Source organism: Stylophora pistillata, chromosome 8 (assembly GCF_964205215.1).
Source record: "Stylophora pistillata chromosome 8, jaStyPist1.2, whole genome shotgun sequence".
In the NCBI taxonomy this organism is placed as follows: Eukaryota; Metazoa; Cnidaria; class Anthozoa; order Scleractinia; family Pocilloporidae; genus Stylophora; species Stylophora pistillata.
This window is the reverse complement of record NC_142526.1, coordinates 6,500,319-6,517,355: the sequence shown is the minus strand read 5'-3', so window position 1 is coordinate 6,517,355 and position 17,037 is coordinate 6,500,319. Positions and strand designations below refer to the sequence as shown.

At 40.5% G+C, this 17,037-nt stretch overlaps 4 protein-coding genes across 4 annotated transcripts; all 4 read left to right on the top strand.

Annotated features, from left to right (window-relative positions):
• The first annotated feature begins 2,676 nt into the window (after nucleotides 1–2,676).
• LOC148724680 (DNA-binding protein SATB2-like) lies at nucleotides 2,677–5,582 on the top strand. Its single transcript, XM_088731359.1, is given in 2 exon segments — nucleotides 2,677–2,764; nucleotides 5,062–5,582. Coding segments are annotated over 2 exon segments (609 nt in total).
• LOC148724679 (uncharacterized) lies at nucleotides 5,553–8,054 on the top strand. The gene has a single exon (XM_088729793.1). The coding sequence runs from the start codon at nucleotides 6,443–6,445 to the stop codon at nucleotides 7,259–7,261; it is 819 nt and encodes a 272-aa protein (XP_088585919.1). The 5' UTR covers nucleotides 5,553–6,442; the 3' UTR covers nucleotides 7,262–8,054.
• Nucleotides 8,055–8,447: 393 nt separating this feature from the next.
• Nucleotides 8,448–10,037, top strand: LOC148724678 (cleavage stimulation factor subunit 1-like). Its single transcript, XM_088729804.1, has 3 exons — nucleotides 8,448–8,788; nucleotides 9,138–9,178; nucleotides 9,889–10,037. Exons 1-3 carry the CDS (start codon nucleotides 8,722–8,724, stop codon nucleotides 10,015–10,017), a joined length of 237 nt encoding a protein of 78 aa, XP_088585930.1. The 5' UTR covers nucleotides 8,448–8,721; the 3' UTR covers nucleotides 10,018–10,037.
• Nucleotides 10,038–10,485: 448 nt separating this feature from the next.
• Nucleotides 10,486–16,029, top strand: LOC148724677 (cleavage stimulation factor subunit 1-like). Its single transcript, XM_088731358.1, has 8 exons — nucleotides 10,486–10,641; nucleotides 11,157–11,232; nucleotides 11,767–11,846; nucleotides 12,666–12,725; nucleotides 13,339–13,401; nucleotides 14,114–14,146; nucleotides 14,533–14,585; nucleotides 14,968–16,029. Coding segments are annotated over exons 1-8 (522 nt in total). The 3' UTR covers nucleotides 14,969–16,029.
• The last annotated feature ends 1,008 nt before the right edge of the window (nucleotides 16,030–17,037 follow it).

The following is a 17,037-nucleotide window of genomic DNA, read 5'->3' as shown; positions in this document are numbered from 1 at the left end:
CTCGCTGCCTAGTAATCAGGATGATTATTGAAGAGATACCACATGAGCCAAGTTTCCCAAAATTAAAGCAACGTAATCGAAAACGGTACTAATAAAGAGAAAATGTTACAGACACGGAATCGAAAATCCAAACCTTGAAATTGATCATTAACAGCGATAACTGACCCTATACACTAAATAAACTGTTACATTCTACGCTGACTAGATCATTATAAAAGAACTCGGCTATCACTCAGACTTAGAAAGTCAAATTAGCTTGCAACGGAAAAGCATGCTGATAAAAGCGAAGTTCCACTCACAATTGTACGAATTCCAAAAGCGTCCTTTACCAACATGTAGACAATGGGTGCTTCACCGGTTTTGTTGGAGACGGGTCCTCCACCAATTTTTTTGGGGGGTTTTACCAACTCGCTTAGACGAATTAACGAAAGGTAACAAGACTCTGTAATTTTCTTCTTTATTCTCCTCTACTGTTGCTTCTGCTTCTGCTATTTTTCTTCCTCTTTTAGCCATCGTATTTAAAAGCAAAAATCACAGACATGTTTGGGTTAGCTGACCGTGGGAGTTTCCGCAGTGTATTCGTTGTTTTGTAAAAGGGTGGGGGGGGGGGGCGAAATTGCGTGGCTCGCTCTGAAGCACTTGGCGAGCACCAAAGAACCAATTAAACGCCAATGATCGAGCTGCGCACGAGAATCACGCGCACAAAAAAGATCTTCAGTGTGGGTAAAACTCAAGGTCAGTTCTACCAACCCAAACATGACCACCTATGAAACTAATTAATCTCAACCATAACAAGCGATTAAAATCATGTCTAGCACGGTAAGAAGGAAATCCCCGAACTTAGCCAAGTTCAAGCACACACTAAAAAGTAAAAGATCAAAACTATAGATCTACCAAAATAACACGTAGACGTAAAAATGCGAGACTCGATAAAACAAAAGGTAAACCTAAAAATACTTGAAGTAGCAATCCTTTAAAACACTCTACAACACTATTGTACGCCTACTTTCGCTAGACGAACTTGCAAAGCACACTGTCAGCGAAAGTAGGAAGGCTGTCACCAAATACACAAGCAGTAAATGAATGATAAGTACTATAAAGCAATCGGATTTTTGTGGGCGCGATGAGGTCTCTATAATTCTCTGATCAACCAGTCTTCAGATGTTGTTGTTTATTTTGCTGTTACCTAACCCGAGGTTGAGATTTAACCAAATTATCCAACATGTTGAGACGACAGGAATGCCGAGACAACTTGCGTTCATCGACAAGTTTTAAAACTATTCTGAAATAACTTTGTATGAATATGGCACTTTCCATTGTAGTTTTGTGAATTGTTGAAATAACTAGCCGTTCATAGACAGAAGATACCAACTTTAGATTTACTTTTGTCGTGTTATCATTGCTTTCGCTTATATTAAAGGAGAAATGTGTTTCAGTCGGAAAATTTCTAGTAAATTGTCTCTAACTTTTGACATCTTGCAACGCTCACTATGTTGCAGTGTTTGGAATAGTGTCACGAAAGATGCACAATTTGCTTGTAGCGACGCGCTGCAAATGAATGTTTGTTTACAGTGATTATTATTTATTACGAAGCAGAGACGGTTAGTTATGATTTCCTGCCTTTTCCAAAATAATCTACTTTAGAATCTAAAAGTAAAACCTGATTTTCTTCTTTACAGTTTTTCAGACCCAGCTTTTTTTTTTAGATTATTGTCCATCGGAGAGCCTTCCGGATGATATCGAACGCAAACGCAACGGGCTCGTGATCTTCTCGTGAGTTTGCTCAGTGTTTAATTTCCTCTCTTAGGAATAAAACTGAGAAATAAGACCCCTTCAAGAACCGTTTGTGGTATTTTAATAAATCTTGCGAATTCCGAGACTGAAACAGAATGGAATTTGGGGACATTTTAGATAACAGCTGAAACATAGTGCTGTTTTCACAGCCGCTTTACTAGAGACCTTTAGATTCGACGACGACTTCGAGGACGAGTACGAGATTTTCCGCGCGCGCATACGGAGCATGCGCACTAGCCATCACGCCGTCACGCAAGTCGGTCAACTCGTCGCCGGCTTGTTGTCGACTACGAGATTTCTCGCAGAAGTCGTCCTCTCTACGACGAGTTTGCAAAGGTGAGTTTTGCATAATTCTTTAACCTTAGTTTTTATGAACAGCTTAGAGATAACCGGGTCTGTGATGTCCTTGGCAAAAAAGGTATTTTTTAAAAGGTAAAAATAGGCATAGGAGACCTAACATTGCGAACGAGACTAAGTAAACAAAAATCTCGCACTCGTTGCGAAATCTAAATGTTGCAATTTGACGAGAGCGACTACGAGTGCCAGTCAATAGTGCGAGCCTCCGCGCGGCCAAAACTTGCACTCGTCCTCGAAGTCGTCGTCGAATCTAAAGGTCTCTACTTTCGTGCTGCAGTAGAACGTTGCAGCTTCTTGGGCTTCTGGTCCCTGGACTGATCATGAAAGGAAAGTGGTTCGTAAACGTTTGCTTTCTATTTCCTCTTTGAACCCTTTAAATCGTAAGGATGACTGGCTTCTAATTTCTCCTGACAATGTCACCCTTAAATCAAATGTAAAGGTTATGAGAATAAAGGGAATGATCACCAATCTACTGTAAGAAGCTCCTGATTATCATACAAATTTTCCTTGCCGTTACCACGGGAAATGCACAGAGATCAGTGTGGAGAATTTGGATATCAATGTAGAGGTGTAAAGGGCAGGAACGGGAGGATCGAGGAGGAGTGGGCTGAAGGTACACTTTCACCAAAAGGGCGAGAGCCATACAAAATTCCGAGCAATCCCAGCATCCGTAGGCCGCATAGGAATAACATAAAAGTAAAACTTATTTTCCAGATCCAGAATCCGGATACATTGAAAGAAATATAATTTTAATTTACGTTTAAGTTTTCTAAAATCTTGACGAAATGTCTGATCACAGAAGCTCATACTGATTATGAAAATGATACAAAAAAAATTGAGAAACCTCTAGATTAGTAGCAGTCCTTTCTTTTCAGTGAAGTCTGTCGCGCGAGTAAAAAAAACCTCAGTGAAAAAAAATTGGTGTTAGTACATTGCGGGGAGATGTGATTTTTTTTTTTTACTTGTGCAACAGACTTCGCCAAAAAGGGGAGTTACTCTCAGTCTAAAAATAAGAAACCAATATCCTTATCTCTGATCAAAAGATTCGCCTTTTTTACAGTTCGTCTTTACGGTACAAACACCGGGCAATGTTTTGTACAGGAAAACCCTCCCGAATATCTCACGTGATCTATTTGTATGGTACGTGTAATAATATTCCTGACAAATTCTAATCACACGGGTCAGCTGTTAAGAAGAACTCTTACTCCACAATTGTTATTCTTCAGACTTTCTTTGCTTAGGGACTGATTTTCCGCCCCCCCCCCCTTGTTCCCCGTGCAGACCATAGAGCCGTGGACACCCCCCCCCACAATTCCCTGCCCCCTCCCTGGGTGGAAAATTTATGGCTCATTTCTTACGAACCAAACACTTCCTTACTTACAACATAATGATTGATGCTGCTTCCAACTCGAGAGAAAAATAAATGTCTCATTTACAAAAAACTTTGATTTCTGGGGTCGCGTGAGGTCGAAAATGATCCTTGTGTTGCAGAACTGACAATTTTACATGTACTTCATACTCTAAGGCGCAATATTCCGTATCAGCTAACCTCTATGCATCAACCATCTCGCTTGAGAGAAAATTTAAACACTGTTAGAAATCTGTAAAAAGGAAATCTAAAGTAGGGAAAAGGAAAACTCGAGACTCTTCGAACGAAAAACGTATGAATTATGAGTATCCTGTTGAATTATTTTCTGTTTGGAGTTTCACCAAAAAGGTTCTCGACTTTTAAAACGCATTCACTGGCTTGCGTGGTTCTTTGTAACTCGAAAGATGTAAAAGAGCTGTTTGCATGTGGTGGAGTCGGACAGCCTTCCACGTCAGCTGTCGTTATGGCTTCCTTTAGGATTGTCTGAGTGAGTGGGGGGGGGGGGGGGTATATGTAGAATAACTGCTTTACCAGTTTGAAAAATGTTTTGACTTATCATAGTTGAAATGAGGGAGACTGACTGAGTCAGATTAATTATTAGTAACTGTGCAATTGATGAATTTGAATTTTGGGAAACTACCTAATTTCTATTCATCTGCAAAAAGAAGTAAATGAAATTGAATATCTAATTTGTATCTTTTTATATATACTGAATCAGTGCTTGACTTTAAAAAGTGCAATTACGGGCTATTTGTTCACTAACTGAGGCTTATTTCATTGCACTTAAAAAAAAATACTGTCAATTTCAAACAGCCTACGACTCAAAAAGGAGGATAGCACTGTTACTCAATGAAATCATTATGTCAGTGTTACTTTTAATAAACTAATCATCGAAACAGAAAATGTCTCAATAATACAAAAAATTGTTAGCTCGGTTAGCTCAATGGATAGAGCGCTGGACTATTGTGCGAGAGGTCGAGGGCTCGAAACCCGGCCGGACCAACACTCAGGATCTTAAAATAATTGAGCAGAATATCCAACCTTTCTATAACATCAAGAAATTGTTAGATGTTCTAGTCTTCTAGGATAGGAACGAATAAACGGAGGTCCCGTCTCCTGCACGGTTAGGGGTAGAAGACGTTAATTTCCCCCGCACGAGATTACTATGTGATGGATGTCCTCCCCTGGGGTGGGATGGGTGGGTATGGGATGGGTGGGTAACAGGACCCCCGTTCATACCAGTGAAGGGGCTATCCTGTATAGATTTCTGTTCTACTCTATATCCTTTTCCAGATACTTTGGTTTTATCAACTGAGTTCATAATGTAAATTAGCCACCATAAACAATTTTTTTACCCCCTTTGTTTAGTCTTAAAATCTATTTCAAGATGATCCTATAACTCTCAAACTTATTTCCAGCAGATTTCAGATTAAAGTTTCACACAACTTTCGCGCCTACTTCCACCTTGGCTCGTTGTCCACCACCAGCGTGTCCATCTCTGTCATAACCTGCTAGTAAATCTTCCAACGACCACCGTTGAGGGTGGAAAGAAGTAAGTGGAGAATGGCAAAACTCCACTACTGATGCGTCGTTCATTAGTAGTCTTGAACTTCAAAAGGTAGCTCAAGATTGTGAGAGTGATCCAGAGGAAAAACCAGATGATTCCCCCTCGGCAAGCATGGTTCTCAATCATATTCTAAGAATAACTTCCGATAAGAAATTCGCAGAGCCTCCCCAAACTCTGAAGCCCGCTGCAGCAGCAGAGTCCTTGACTGGAAATGGGCGTGTCCTCGACACAGGGAGCATTTGTGAACAAGTTAAACTTGAACTCGTTAAGTATAATGTTCCCGAAGAGGTGTTTGCCAAAGCAGTCTTGGGCAAATCGCAAGGATATCTCTCTGAACTACTCAAACATGGTGAGAACTTTTTGCGCCCGCAAGACAATACACACTACAAGGGTTGGATGAATTTTGAGATCATGCGGCAGTTCCTTCAGAGACCAGAGGCTGAACGCCTAAGGATTTATCACCAGAAGCGGCTATAAATTTGACCAAGAAACTAATGAAGGCTTGTTTGCCAAAGTCACATTTGCTCTGCAGACTAGTCGCTGTGCAATACATGTTGATCTGGGAGAGGATGCTTTCTGGTTTTTCTTTCTTCTTAATAAAAGGAGATGTATCAGAATTCATGTACTCCAGGTTTAAGTAAAAAAGAGAACCTGGCATAGTTCTACCAAAGCTAATTTAGTTTTTGTAATTGAAGACTGCATTTCTACATGCATTTCTGCTGCATTTCTTGTCCCCGTTCCAAAAATGAAACAGAAGGTAGGCGAATATTTACTGTACGATCAATCAAAGAATGGAATAGCCTAGATAAAGACCTTAAAGAACTAAAGAATGCCAAAGCCTTGAAAAAGAAAGTTATAAACAATTTACTTAGTAAACAAAATAGTGATATGAACTTTTTATAAAATGAATGATGATACTTTAGTAAGTTTTTATTATCATGGATTTTTAGGATATATACATATGTATTTTTCTTTTCAATAGGTTTTTAAGCTATATACATCAAATTATTATTACTTTCACTTGTATTAATTTTATGTATCGATTAGATTACTTTATAGAGGGCCACAGGGTTATCAGGTGTACCTAAACTGTTACGTGCTACCCTCTTACAATAAAGTCATTATCTTATCTTTTCTCACCTTTGTGTCCCTGAGGTTTAAGTTAATTGGGTTTTAAATTATCATTAATTTTGGTATTTTTAGAGTATGAGAAGCTCCTTGAAGATTAATTGTAAACTTTTGAGAGTTGACATAAATTTTGATGCTGATGTGTTTTTTTGGGGGGGTATTAGGGTCTGTCTGATGATGCACTTAGGAAAAGAAGACGCTACATACCCACAGAAGCCAAGGCTGTCATGGAGGATTATTATCACCGCAGCAAGTACCTTTCGTTGGAGAAGCGCCAAACCTTAGCCAACCAGCTGGCCATACCTGAACAGTGTGTCAGTGATTACTTTAAGAATCTGCGATCCAAGAAGAAACATGAGGAGCGAATGAAGTGTTTACTGAAAGGGCTGGAACATGGTGAAAAACGACCTGACCAGGGGGATTCTGGAGATGAAGATGAAGACAGTGTGGAAATTGGTTCCAGTGAAAATCCTGGATTGTGTTTGCCTGATAATTCAGCTGTGCCAACATCTAGTGCAGCAGGAGAAGCTTCCCCTCAATCACATGGTCATGCGCAATCTCCAAGTTTAATACATTCATATGGTAGAAGGTTTAATGTGTCTCCCCCAGTATCTGCTTCATCTCCAAGTTTTCCAACATCCTCAGAAAGGAAAGTGTCTGAAACTGATTTAGTTGCATCAAAAATTGCTGCTCTGACGCAAAGTCAAAAGTCATCGAACAAACAGTCTGGTGTCCGAAATTGCCTGTCACCTGCTGTGAGAAGTAAAGACAGTGAACTGCAGGTTTCAAGGACATCCACCAGTAGTTCTATTCATCGTGCAGTCAGGGAGAGTTCTGCACTCTCTTCCAGCTACCTGTCATCATCGCAGACACCTGTCTCCAGCTCTGAAGAAGTGGAGACCTTCTCACTTGAGAGCTTGATTGATGGTACCTGTAGTTCTGTCGTGCTCCAGGGGGGGACACCTGAAACTGAAGGACTGGAGGTTGGGCAACAGATTTATGTTGTACGTGTTAACAACCCTGTTGTGACAAGTGTTCAGAACTGAAGGCATCGGAGTTCAAGAAGCTGGCATCAAGAAATTTCAAGACAATTTTGTACAACTAGCAACTCCATGCAATGTGAAGAAGACTATAATTAATCATTTATTAATTATTGATTATAACTATTAATAATAATTATAGTTACACAAAAATTACAAAAGTGGCAATGATTAACCAGGAAAGAGAAAGGATAAATAAGAATGCAGAAGACACAAAAGAATCAAGAATACAAACTTGCAAAATGAAAGTCAACTTTTCACAATGTGGAAACTGTGACATACCTTGTTTTAGTTGTGCTATAGAAAAGGAAACATTAAACCTATAACTCCCAAAATCTGATTCTTAACTCCCCCCTCCCATCCCCCCTTCCTCCAGCTGCCACACATTTCCTTGCAAATTAATTACAAGAATTTGGTGCTAGATCAAGATAACTTCTACCTGTTAAGTCTGAGTATTCTCATTCCTTTTTTGCTGGATAACGCATGGATACAATAGCGAGAAGTTATCAATGAATCACTTCAGGGAGTTAGGGTTAATTTTTTTTAACTGGCCACAATATTTTTCTGTTATATTGAAGATTTTTTCCCCTTATTGAGTCAGTTTCCCTTCACCCTCTGTTACATTCAAAATGGAGAAATCAACTATAACATAAGTATTTGGCTTTACACTACCTGAATGCCCAGGTAATTTCTGTCAAGATTTGGATTTAACTTATCAAAAATTATCATTTGAAGTTAGAAACAGTGAGGATAATTTCTTTCTGTAAATATAACAGAAATAAAGAGATGAAAGCATCAAGGAACTTTCTAAAGATGATTTAAAACTAAATCATTTTTTAACGGTTGGTTTGTCACTTTCACTGTAACAGCTTTTGGAATGTGATCTGTAAAATATCTTAAATGAGGAATATAGCACATAGTCATGATTAGCAAGGTCATGTAAAGTATTTATTAGGCTTTCATCCACCAAAATAGTTTATCAGATTTTGAGATTAATGTTACATGATTCATTATTATCAGAAAATAAATCACACTAGTGTTATAATTGTCTCACATTAAGGGGTTAAGGTCACCAAACTAGCAGTTATCCTTTGTGGGAAGTTGCATAGCTGTATACCCTCGCATGTTGAAGGAGCTTGTTAGCGTGAGTTTTAAGACGGAAAGTAGAGCAGTCATCATTTGAGAACTAATGTAGAGGGGTGCCTGATCTTGTTCCCAGATCCTACCGTGCAAATGTAGCTTACAACTATGAAAGGTACGAGACAAGGAGGTGCCGTCATTGTAGGTCACGCATATAATGATTATACAATGGAACCTCCAATATGGGGAACTGATTGGGACTGGAAAAAGCGCTCCTGAAGGTGTTTCAATGTTATGAAGAGGAACCTCCCATTCAATGAGAGAATTCTGGAAGACTTACCACATGACATTCTTTTCCAGATCATGGTACCAGTCCTCCAGCGGCCATGTACGAAACATATTACGTAACAGCACATAAGGCTCCCTGCCGAACAGCGAGTTTTAGTCAAAATGGTAAAATTCTGTTTATTTTTCGGTGCGTATGCTCGTTTTCGGTTTTTTTGTTTTATTTTACCGTTCGGAAGCCGGCTATCGAGAGTAGTTAGTACTTTGATTATTTCAAATAGATGTCGCCTGAGTTTAGTGTCTTGACTTAGATGGAAACTCCAATATCAGGTTTTCGAGAACGGAGTGAAGCCTATTATTATTTTTCACTGACTTTACCGGAAAAATGATGATAGGTTCCAGTCCTTACTCGGAAACATGATTTTGAAGTATCCCTATAAGTCAGGACGCTGAATTTAGGCCCCCTTCAGTGAAAAATGACCATGATTAAGTTACATGTTTCATTATTCTGTTTTAGGTCGATTGATAGCCACAGGCTCAGTGGATGCGTCCATCAAGGTATGTTGTTATAAAATTAACATGAAACACATCGGTCAAACATCTGGCGTGTGCAAGGTCGGAGATCAATTTTGGCCAACGGCGCCAATTTCAAACAATAACTGCTGTGACGTAAAATATGCGACCAAAATTGAAACGTTCTTAGAAATATAAACAAAAGGAAAGAAAAATTGGGAAAAGGAAAACTCAAGACTTTCCTACAAAGCTTATGTAAACACTGATATCCACAGTTGGTTTACCATTTTGTTTTGAGCTTCATCATGATGACAAAAAAAAAAAAAAGATTTTAGATAGGTTTGTTCTTGGCCCTCAGTAAATCGAGACTCGAGAAAGAGCCGAAAAAAAACGGACAGTAGTTGCAGTTGTCACGGTGATGGCCTTTTTTCCTAGTCCCCCACGGCTTTTCGTGTGCCCGCGTTTTCGCTCATTTCCTTTAAACAGAGTGCCTAGAGTGCCTAGCACTGGGCTAGAACCAGGACCTCTCAACGCGGAGTTCAGCGCACCTAGCACCATTCGTCCTCAATTCCCACTTAAATGAATCTTAATTTGACAATCTTCTATAAAGACCTTAAGATAATTTATTTCTTCCAACGTGAAAATGTAAAGCAGCTATTGAAATGAATGACTGATAAGTGTGCAAATACATTGTAGCACAGTTTGAATGTTGGTCGCGTTTTATCTCTGTACTTTCTCCGGGTTATTTCCTGCAGGTGTTAGATGTCGAGAGAATGATTGCAAAAAACACGATGCCACAAACACAGGATCAAGGAGCTGGCACCAATTTAGAAAATCATCCAGTTATCAGGACTCTTTACGACCATATGGATGTACGTCACTAACGCGCTGAGAATAAGCTTATTATTTCTATCGTAATTGTGCTCGTAAGCATATTAAGCTCCGCGTTTACGTGAAACGTGAACAGCAAGAGTGTCCACGTGACCTTGTTTTTCCCGCCATTTTTTCAGGTTCGCCGGTTGCGCTTCGTCGTTTCAACGGGAAAGTAACCTGTTTCGCGTTTCTCGTGTGCGGGAGATTTTTTTCACTTTTTCTCTTACCGAGTAGAAGTTAATTGGCGGAAAAACGGAACGGGAATTGTTTCTTGTAAGTCATACAAGGGCGCCTTCAAATCTACTATGACGTGAGCTCACGCGAAGCTAAAGCCACAAGGTTCACGCCATTTTACATGAAACGTGAAAGGGCCAGCTGACGTTTGCCGTTTCACATAATGGAGTTGCTTAATCTCTCTTTTATCAATATCGTTAACGCGAACCTTATCTTGATTGTTATTGTTGTCATTAGAGTGCCGGATGTATTACACTACTGTTTTCATTTTGTTTCAAGAAGTTACAGCTGTTGAATTTCATCCCAGCGCTTTGGTCTTGGCATCTGGCGGTAAAGACTGCACAGTTAAACTGTTCAATATCTCCAAACCCTCCGTGAAAAAGGCATATCGTTCCCTTCAGGTAAGCTACATGTATATGGCAAACATTCTGAACATTTCATAAACTATTCAGTAACTGATATCTGAATTGGATGTAGGAGTTTTTGATGGAGGTGGAGGGAGGGGGGTCGTAAATTTTGATTGAATGAACACTATAAGTATAGGTCTGACGGGAAGGGGGGCATAGACTCACTCCTCTCCCTTCCCCCTTTCACTCCCCTCCCCCTTTCACTCCCCTCCCCCTTTCACTCCCCTCCCCCTTTCACTCCCCTGCCCCTTTCACTCCCCTCCCCCTTTCACTCCCCTCCCCCTTTCACTCCCCTCCCCCTTTCACTCCCCTCCCCCTTTCACTCCCCTCCCCCTTTCACTCCCCTCCCCCTTTCACTCCCCTCCCCCTTTCACTCCCCTCCCCTTGAGTCCCCCTCCGCTGAGTCTACTACTGAAGCAACCTATTAACTTATACGCATTGTGCAAAAGATAGTTTTAAATTATTTGAGGTTGCTAAAAACTGCAAGTTACGATCTGTTTTTCTTTCAGGAAGCCGAGGTTGTAACATCTATGTCGTTTCATCCCACAGGAGATTTCATTCTTGTTGGCACAGAGCACCCAACCAGTGAGTTCTTTTTTCCTATTTAAACCCAGACTACAAGCAGCCCGTCCTTTTCCGTCACACGAAATCACGGAGAAGAAAATTGCTGTAAATTAGTGTACTGAATTTTTGTTAATTATGTTATGGCCGATAAGCAGTAGTCGCGCAGTCTTTTCTCATACCCAGACCCTTTGCGTTTATTACATGGTAGGATCTGGGTACCAGATTACTCATAGTCAAATTCAAAGAGCAGTGAAAGTCTTTCTGAGTGCGATTTGACCATCAAGAGAAAAAAAAAAATAAGTCCTTTGGCCTTCGTTTGTTAGCATGTCTTGAAACATTTTATTCTGACTGAATGTAGTCAAACTAATTTACAAGATGAGCCATTCCAAAAAAGAACTCTTTTCGGACACATTCGATGGCATTCTTCATAAGGATTTTTTTTTATATTATAGCTGATAATGGACTCTTCTTATATCCTGTTCTTGCAGGAGCATGCTGTCATTCATCCACTCTAAACATATTAATCGTTTTGTATTTCGTTTTTTTTTTCTACAGTTCGTCTTTATGATACAAACACAGGGCAGTGTTTTGTACCGGCAAATCCTCGCGAATATCACACAGGATCTATTAATATGGTAAGATTAATTTTATTTTTGACAAATTTTAATCACACGGGTGAGCTGTTAACAAGAACTCTTACTCTACATTTTTTACCCATCAGACAGTCTTAGCCCAGGGACTGGTCATTAGTTATCGCCCAGGGGGAAAGAGGGGGGAGTTGTAAGATTTTCGTTGTGTCATTTTAAGATTTACTCGATCAACCTGTAAGGTTATGTAACGTTACTATCTCTCCCCCCCCCCCCCCCAAAGTCATATGCAGTCAATTGACTGTAAATTTTATGTAGCCCCACCCGCTTATATTCTGTTGATGACGACTGATTCCCCCTTCGCTCCCCGCGAAAACCAAGGACCACAAAATTCCCCCCCTCCCCAGGGTATTAAAAAAAAACTGGTCCCGTACATCCAATTTCTTACAGCACAATTCTTAATGCTGCTTCCAACTAGAGAGAAAAAGAAATTTATTCAATTTACAGTGAATTCTGATTTCTGGGGCAGCATGAGGTTGAGAATCATCTAAATACTAGTAAACTGTAAAACAGACGATATACGTGTAATTCTAGAGTGTCCATGTCCTTGTTATTCGGAATGTAAGATTGACCCTTGAACCCCTAGAGTGACTAGCATTTCATTACTCCTGACAATTTCACAGCTGAATCACACATTACGGTCACGAGAGTAAAGGAAATGATCACCATCTAAAAAGCTCTTGATTGTTGACTAAATTCTCCTTGTCAGCTCGTTAGGAAATGTATGGATAAAAGTGTAGAGAATATGCACACTGATCATGATGTGAGGGTGTTAAGGGTTAACAGGGCTTCGTTCATCAATTGTAGGTGCAATATTCCGCATCAGCTAATCTTTATGCATCTTGTAGCAAGGATGGATCAATAAAGGTAGGTGGGACCAACACAGTGGTGAAAGCTTTGCGCTTGTGCAATTATTGAAAATGTTTAAGGTGTTTTATAGAGAACATGTCAGTCAAACACAGGGCTTGCGCGAGGGGAGTAAGTTTGACGTCTGCGCGCCAATTTACCCGCGCGAAGGAAAACATAAGAAACTCCACAACCATCTCGGGGAAAAAAAGAGAGAGAAAATTAAAACACTCATAGCAATTTGTAAAAGGAAATCTAAATTAGGGAAAAGAAAACCACGCGACTCTTCCAACACAAAGCTTATTAAGTACGAGTATCCTGTTGAATTACCGTTCTGTTTTGAGTTTTACCAAAACAGTTCATGACTTTTAAGACATACTCACTTAATGGCTTGTGTGATTCTTTGTAACTCGGAAGATGCAAAAGAGCCACGCAAGTGTGGGGCCGGTCCACCTTTTCCAGACTGGCTCGCACCCCGTCGCACACACGTCAGCTTTCATAATTGCTTTCTTTACGATTGTCTGCGGGAGGACCATGTGGGTCATATTATTATGAATATTACGTTAAAAAATATTTCCTTATTTTTGTTGTCAATAACTTGACACACGATAACACATGTCTTCATTTGCTGTAGATCTGGGATGGAGTCAGCAATCGATGTATTGCAACATTTGAACAGGCACACCAGGGTGGAGAGGTTAGTTATGTACAGGCACACAAAAGTGGTGAGGTTAGTCATGTACGGGCACACCAAAGTGGAGATTTTAGTTTTGTAGAGGCACACCAGATTTGAGAGGTTAGTTATGTACAAACACACCAGGGTGGAGAGGTCAGTTTTGTCCAAACACATCGCGATGGAGAGGTAAGTTATATACAAACACACTAAGGTGGAGAGGTTAATTTTGTATAAACACACCAGGGTGGAGGGGGTTGGTTTTGTACAAACACCAGGGTGGAGAGGTTAGTTTTAGACAGGCACACAAGGGTGAAGAAGTTATTTATGCCAGGCGTACTAGGGTGGAGAGGGTAGTTATGTATAGGTACATCAAGGTGCACGGGGTAGTTATGTAGAGGCACACCAGGGTGGAGAGGGTAGTTATGTATAGGTACATCAACGTGCACGGGGTAGTTATGTACAGGCACACCAGGGTGGAGATGGTAGTTATGTATAGGTACATCAAGGTGCACGGAGTAGTTATGTACAGGCACACCAGGGTGGAGAGGGTAGTTATGTATAGGTATGTCAAGGTGCAAGTGTAGTTATGTGCAGGTACACTGGGGTCGAGGGGGTAGTTATGTGCAGGCACACCAGAGTGAAGTTGTTAGTTACTTACAGGCAAACCAGGATGGAGAGGTTAGTAGTGTAGAGGACTTTGTACGAATTACTAAGGTGGTGTTTTCTGCTGCAGGTGTATTCAGTTTGTTTTTCTCAAAACGGAAAGGTAAGAAGAAAAAAATTATGGTTTCTTACTTTGTTCAATTGCACTTAAGATATTTTTTCTAACAACAAATGCTTACTTGAAAGCTAGTGGTATAATTTCAGCTTGTGTTAGTGTAGACCGTTCCATGCATTCAGGAATTTAAACAAAGGGCAATAAAAAATGGCGCGTTGGTAGCAGAGGAGTGGAAAAACGATGGAGGCTTGGGTCTGGTCATGTAACGAACGACTTGACCCGAGCCTCTCTCGGTTTTCACTCTGCTGCCTTTGTCACGCTGTTCACAACTTTGCATAGATTTCGTATCGTTCCACTTGCTGAAAGCCGTGAACAGGCTAACTGGTTGAAAATAACAAAGATTTGAAAACTCAGTACTCTTTACTCTCTTGCAGTATATTGTTTCAAGTGGAAAAGATTCTCGTGTGTATCTATGGGAACTCTACTGGTAATTAATAAACTCAAAACGATTAACTTTTACTTGTTTTTAGTTTGTTTTTTATTGTGCTTCTACCTTTATAATCCTTCAACCCCTGAGAGGGACTGGCTTCTAATTTCTCCTTACAGTATCGTCCTTGAATCAAATGTAAAGGTTATGAGAATAATGGAAATGATCACCAATTTACTCTAAGAAGCTCCTGATTGGTAAACAAATTCTCCTTGGCATTACCACAGCAAATATAGAGAGAACAGTGTGGAGAATATAAATACTAGTGTTAGTGTGTCAATGGTGAACTTTTACAGGGAGTACAGAATGTGCCTTTACTTCAGCATCAACAGTCAGTTATACACCGACAAAGACTGTTTTAATTCGTTCAATTTTATTTTAGAAAAGGCTCTAAGCATGTACATGGGCCCCACAATGTCGAACTACAGGACACAGATTGTTTTCAACCACACCGAGGATTTTTGTGAGTCCAGTTTGATAATGTCTGTTGTTTTTTTAGGATCTATATAATAAGTACTGGAAACATTCTGTAACTGACTCCAGGCGCGATAACCGCAAGTTCAGAATTAGAAATAAGGACGTCAAAGCACTGATTAAGAGCCTTGAACTTCGTGTTGATTTCCAATCTTTATTACCATGTACCAATGCTCAAAACCGTCAAACTAAAATACAAACGAGAATATCTAATCTAAGCGACATGAAAGGACAAAGCCGAGCAATGATTGGATGTGATAAAAACACGAACGCAGGAAATGGCAAAACAACTAAACTAGAAATAACCGACGAAATGAAGCTAAGAAAGGTAGAAATACGTGCTTACCGATTGCCGATTGTCCTCTCTGTACGCCTGAGTAGTTATATACGCAAGATCCAAAGACTTCGTAACGAACGCAATAAACTTCAAGAACGCAAACTTAGACGGTACACACAGACTACTAGTAAAGACGCACGAGGTTCTGAAATACGATCTGACAGAAACGTCACTAATATCTAACCTAGACAGTTACACATTCAAACAAGACAAAGAGAGAGGAGCTTATTAGATAAGAGGGGATACGAGAGAAAAGGGCTTATTAGAGAGAGGGCACTTACTATAAAGGGGAGATAACTAGAGAGGGGGAATCTATAGGAGAGAGGGGAGCTTATTAAATAAGAGGGGATGCGAGAGAAAAGGGCTTATTAGAGAGGGCACTTACTATAAAGGGGAGATAACTAGAGAGGGGGAGCCTATAGGAGAGAGGGGAGCTTATTAGATAAGAGGAGGTGCGAGAGAAAAGGGCTTATTAGAGAGAGGGCACTTACTATAAAGGGGAGATAATTAGAGAGGAAAGTCTATAGAAGAGAGGGGAGCTTCTAAGACAGAGGGTCTTATCGCCAGAGAGGGGTACCTACAAAAGAGGGGAGATAATTACAGAGGGGGAGCTTGTTAGAGAGAGAAACCTTTTAAGAGAAGGGAAACTTATTATTAAGGGGGAGCTTCTTAGTGAGGGGATGCTTTTTCGAGAGAGGCAAGGGAGAGGACTTGTTGGAGTGGGGGGGGGGAATGATAGGAAGGGGAATATCAGAGTGGGGGCTCATTAGATAGGGGTCTTATCAGAAAGGGAACGTTATGAGAAAAGGGGCCATTAGGAGAGGAGTTCCCCAGACAGGAGGCTTTTAAGCGAGGGGGGCTCGTAGAGAGGGGGCTTATGAGAGGTGGGGAATATTTAGGGTGGCTGAGAGAGGGCTCACTTGAGAGGGAGCTCACTCAAGAAGGGCTCATTGGAGAGGTAGGTCTTCATAGAACGTTGCGATTCTGTTTGCTAAATTTTCAACCTATTCAATCTTAATAGTGATTGCTGCAGACGAATCGAATAACAGTATAGCATGCTGGGACACGAGGTCGACAGAGCTGCAGAAAACTCTCAGTTCAGGTACAAATAAAATGGTTTCTTTGTTCATGTAAAAAGTATGGTAGTAGAGGCCTCGTTTTGCGTGTCTTTGTTCATGTGTCACGCATTCAATGATAAACATCCACAACCCGGAAAACCATTTCGTTTTTTAGTAAGACCACGTTATGAAACGAGTGCACGTGAAAAGCTCGCTCATTTCACGTATGCCCCACATGACGTTAAAAAGACCAGCGAAGTGGAATCATGATTACGAGGGCGAAACTTAACTCTGGGACTGAGACTGAATGCGCTAATATTCCTGTGGTATACATGTGCTTTCTTTAGGTCACAACAACCATAGTCGCTGCATCACCCATTCCCCCACAGGAGCAGCGTTTGTCTCGTGCAGCGATGACTTCAGAGCAAGGTTTTGGTACTGTGAGGGAGTATAAGGATTTCCTCCGCCGATCGCATTGAAAGAAATAGTTTAGAATTCGTGTTCCTTAAACCGATCTTCAATGCAAATGTAAATCTACAGTCAACCTCAATTTCTGCTTAAATCTCTCAGAGATTCACCCTTC

Coding starts and splice junctions, on each gene's coding strand:
- LOC148724679 (XM_088729793.1), top strand. CDS start 6,443: ATGGAGGATTATTATCACCGCAGCAAGTACCTTTCGTTGGAGAAGCGC.
- LOC148724678 (XM_088729804.1), top strand. CDS start 8,722: ATGTACGAAACATATTACGTAACAGCACATAAGGCTCCCTGCCGAACA. Junction 8,789..9,137: donor AGCGAGTTTTAGTCAAAATG/GTAAAATTCTGT, acceptor ATTCTGTTTTAG/GTCGATTGATAGCCACAGGC. Junction 9,179..9,888: donor CAGTGGATGCGTCCATCAAG/GTATGTTGTTAT, acceptor TATTTCCTGCAG/GTGTTAGATGTCGAGAGAAT.
- LOC148724677 (XM_088731358.1), top strand. CDS start 10,486: ATGTATTACACTACTGTTTTCATTTTGTTTCAAGAAGTTACAGCTGTT. Junction 12,726..13,338: donor GCAAGGATGGATCAATAAAG/GTAGGTGGGACC, acceptor CATTTGCTGTAG/ATCTGGGATGGAGTCAGCAA. Junction 13,402..14,113: donor AGGCACACCAGGGTGGAGAG/GTTAGTTATGTA, acceptor TTTCTGCTGCAG/GTGTATTCAGTTTGTTTTTC.